This window comes from Nicotiana tabacum, chromosome 15 (genome assembly GCF_000715075.1).
Source record: "Nicotiana tabacum cultivar K326 chromosome 15, ASM71507v2, whole genome shotgun sequence".
In the NCBI taxonomy this organism is placed as follows: domain Eukaryota; kingdom Viridiplantae; phylum Streptophyta; class Magnoliopsida; order Solanales; family Solanaceae; genus Nicotiana; species Nicotiana tabacum.
Genome location: NC_134094.1, coordinates 97,703,337 through 97,707,619, shown reverse-complemented (window position 1 = coordinate 97,707,619; position 4,283 = coordinate 97,703,337). Strand labels below are relative to the sequence as shown.

The 4,283-nt window shown below is 36.2% G+C and overlaps 1 protein-coding gene across 1 annotated transcript; it reads left to right on the top strand.

Annotated features, from left to right (window-relative positions):
- The first annotated feature begins 987 nt into the window (after window positions 1–987).
- On the top strand, window positions 988–3,911 carry LOC107826134 (protein BZR1 homolog 1). The gene is made up of 2 exons (XM_016653084.2): window positions 988–1,457; window positions 2,709–3,911. Exons 1-2 carry the CDS (start codon window positions 1,143–1,145, stop codon window positions 3,390–3,392), a joined length of 999 nt encoding a protein of 332 aa, XP_016508570.1. The 5' UTR covers window positions 988–1,142; the 3' UTR covers window positions 3,393–3,911.
- The last annotated feature ends 372 nt before the right edge of the window (window positions 3,912–4,283 follow it).

The window sequence follows — 4,283 nt, the reverse complement described above, 5'->3', positions numbered from 1 at the left end:
TATTCATATAAAAATACTTAGTAATATTGTTGTTTTTAATGTTATTTTCTTACGTTTGTTGACTAGAATTCGAGAGAGTTTGTGTTTAGACTATCATCTTTTTCAGATATATTTTGGGCTAACATATAATTAAATGATTAATTTCAATAACTATAAAGATACTACGCAAAAGGGAACTGCATTTTACTACACTAAAGGGCACTACATTACAATTACGGACACTATATTAAAATTACGGGCATAACATAACACTACAGGGAACTAAACAACATTAAAGTCACATATTAATATATATACAACAATAACATCTAAATAAGATTAATTATTCCTAAAATTATAATTTATCTATTTTACTAATCTTTTAGCACATAATTAATCTAATCCGGATAAGAAATAACAAATTAATTTAATCACAAAACAATCACAAAAATACATATACCACAGTAAAAAAAATAACTAATTACCATATTTTATAACAACTAAAAACATTAATTATTCATAAAATAATAATTTCTCTTTTTTACTATTTTTTTAGCACACTAATAATATAACCCGGATAAAAAAAATAAATTAATTAAATCGCAAAACAATCACGAAATAACATAGAACATAGTAAAAAATAACTAGTAGACATTTTTTATACATGAGTTTTAACAAAAAATAAGTCGGAATATCTAGATTTTAATTTTTTGAAAGTTGAATATTTGATGATTTAGAGCCGAAATGAGCAACCCACTATGCGATAACGCCTTAGATTCGATACCGAGAATCTACATTTTTTGTGGGACCGATGGGTTCCAACCGAGTTTTTGTTCGTTAAAAATGTGTGGGGGTGTTGAAATAGCGTGCATATATATAGTGCTATACTATACCGCGCTATACTATAGCGTGGTATATATGTGCGTTATTTTAAACCACAAGTACAGGGTGCTGTATATAAAATAGTGCGCAATCTCTCTCTCTTTTTTTTTTTTTTTTTTTCCTATTATGGTAAACACAATTAGATTTCGGACTCGTCCTAAACGGGTGTCTACAACCTCTCTCCCCACCCTCTTTTCTCCCCATATACATACAGAGAGACAGGAAAAAAAGAAGAAGAATGCGCGCGTGAGAAAGAGAAAACATCACCACCAACAAACAAAATGATGTGGGAAGCTGGAGGAGGATCAACAGCTTCTTCCTCCGCAGCCGGTAGCGGTGATGGAATTGGTGGTGCCGGAGTTGGTTTACCGGAAAGTGGTAGTAATTGTGGGAGGAGGAAGCCTTCTTGGAGAGAGAGAGAAAATAACAGGAGAAGAGAGAGAAGAAGAAGAGCAATGGCTGCCAAGATTTATACAGGCTTAAGAGCTCAAGGGAATTATAATCTTCCTAAAAACTGTGATAATAATGAAGTTCTTAAAGCCCTTTGTGCTGAAGCTGGTTGGATTGTTGAACCTGATGGTACCACTTATCCCAAGGTTACATTTTTTCTTTTGTCTCTTCAATTTGCGATCCACTTTGTCAGGCGAAGTTAAGATTTGAACTTTGTGAGTGCATTTAATTTATGTGCTTATTTAGTAAATTTCCTAAAACATATATCGAGTTTTGAGCCACAGTTACTAGTTTTGCCGAATCTCAAGCGAATAGAGTGGAATAGTTAGTGAGGATTCATAAAACTGATCCTAATAAGTTTGGAACTGAATTAAACAGAATGATTAAAGATGATTTATAGAGTCGACCCAACTGACTTGGGATTGATTGATTAATTTGTGTGGTTATAATTTATTTTACTTCATTCTTAGTTTTTCTTTTCTTGGGTGAACCCATTAACGGGTTGTTCTTGGATTTGCTTAGATCTAAAGGTTAGGCAAATGGGTTTTGCTCTATTTGGATCAAGATTGCTTTTTTAATGAACCGGTTTCAATGGATTTATAATTGTTTCAGGATGATCTGGGAACTGGGTTGGAGTAACTATTGTCTTTTCGTTCTGTATGAACTTCTGTTGTAGCATTTGTTTGGTCTTGTATGCATTTTAGCATATAAGAGTTTCAATCTTTCAGTTACTAGTCTGTTGGATTTGCTGCATTCTTTGTTTTATCTGTTAATGTTCTTGTGCATTAGCTATTTTGAGAAATTAGAGTGATCCAGTGCATAAGTTGTCTTAAAATGGAAGGAATTTTAGGGGAAAAGACTGATCTTCTGGAGTTCAATTGTTGTTTATTTGGTAGTGAGAAGTAGGGTCCCTTTATTTGGAGCTTATGGGGTGGAGTTGGATGATTCTGCCTTTGGTGCTTTCTTCTGTAGTGAATGCTTTTCTATATTCCAGTTTGTAATCTGTTGAAGGATTCTTTTATTAGCTCGATTGTCATGCTATCCTGCAAATTTTCTCTCTGAAAACTCAAATTTCATGAGAACTTTCGTGTTACTGCCTTCTGATCTATCAATCGTAACTGTGTGGTTTGGGGTTTAGAACTTAAACAATAAGCAATGCTTGAGATGAACTCAATCGCTGCTAGGTTATTAGCATCACCCCTTGGGTAGAGCGTTGTAGTAATTTCCTGTCTTGCCATGCTATCCTGCAAATTTGCTCTCGGATACTCAAATTTCACTAAAATTTTGTATTGATGCTTTCTGGTTTTATCTATCTCAACTGTTAGGCCCAGGTTCTCAAACTTGAATATAAGCAAAAAAATTTATGCTGACTTTCTTTCTACTATTATGTGATTCAGGGGTGCAGGCCAACCCCAATGGAGATCGGAGGCACTTCAGCAAACATCACGCCAAGTGCTTCACGGAATCCAAGTCCGCCATCATCACACTTTGCTAGCCCAATTCCATCTTATCAGCCGAGTCCAACCTCCTCTTCTTTCCCCAGTCCATCGCGTGCTAATGCTAACATATCATCATACCCATTCGCATTTCTTCATAATGTCATTCCTTCATCACTTCCTCCATTACGAATATCAAACAGTGCCCCTGTAACGCCACCTCTTTCATCACCAACTAGGCATCCTAAGCAAACATTCAATTTGGAGACTTTGGCCAAAGAATCAATGTCTGCTTTAAATTTCCCTTTCTTTGCTGCTTCAGCCCCAGCAAGCCCAACTCGGGGTCAGCGTTTTACTCCTCCCACTATACCTGAGTGTGACGAATCTGACACATCCACCATTGACTCAGGCCAGTGGATCAACTTCCAAACGTATGCTACCAATGTTCCAGCTTCTCCAACTTTTAATCTTGTAAAACCTGTGGCGCAGCCACTCTGTTCTAATGATATCATCACGGAGAAGGGTAAGAGCATAGAATTTGATTTCGAAAATGTGTCGGTCAAGGCATGGGAAGGGGAAAGGATTCACGATGTAGGATTCGATGATCTGGAACTCACGCTTGGAAGTGGCAGTGCTCGCGTATGATTACTTTGATTGAGATTTTATGAGTTAGCTAGGTGACAAGGGACTTTGCATTTCAGTGGATGTCCGGGTTTCGTCTGGAGATACTGCACAAATGTAGATCTTGGCCCCGCTTGCTTCTTAGGATGGATTGAAATTTATCTGTTTCATTTTACCTTATGTATAAGAAAGGGAGCCTTGGTGTAACCGGCAAAGTTGTTGTCATTTTACCTTATGTATAACATTCTTTTCCCCCTTTTTTTCTTCCTTTTATCTGAAGAGGCCCCTTCAAATTTTACATAGGTCTTTTCACAAGCATTACATGTAGATAGATATCTGCTCGTTTCTGTAATCGAGAATCATTTTCTTCATTGCAGACTAGATGGAGCTTCTCCAAAATTATGAACTATCAACATTTTTTCCTCTGTAGAACTCACTTCTTCTTATGGATCCAGTTTCAATTGAAATCAACAATGTATTTCTGTAGTCTCTCTGATGTTTTATGTGCACACTATAAAGATATGAAGCGCTACAGTTTATACATTTGAACTGCTTATAATCTGTGCCACTCTTTGTTTCTGAGTTTTATATTTCGTCTAGTTAAAGTTATTCTTGCCATCTTTTGGCCTAATAGCAAGATGCAGAGGCTATGGGATCTTGTTATCAGATCCCTGAAAGATAAAAACTTTGACAATATGGCCAAGCAAATAGTTATGCATCATTCCAATTTTGTCATGTCTACAAAGGGACTGATTGCAGCCCAGAAGTTGCAAGCTGCATTTGGTCACCAATTCAAATTGGTGAAATTTTTTATTTTTCCTGGTGGCCAATGTCTTCAGTATTCTCTTTCTTTTTAAAAGAATTCTAAGGACCCATTTGGACATCGATTCCCACATATTTTTTTGGAAAAGCTGA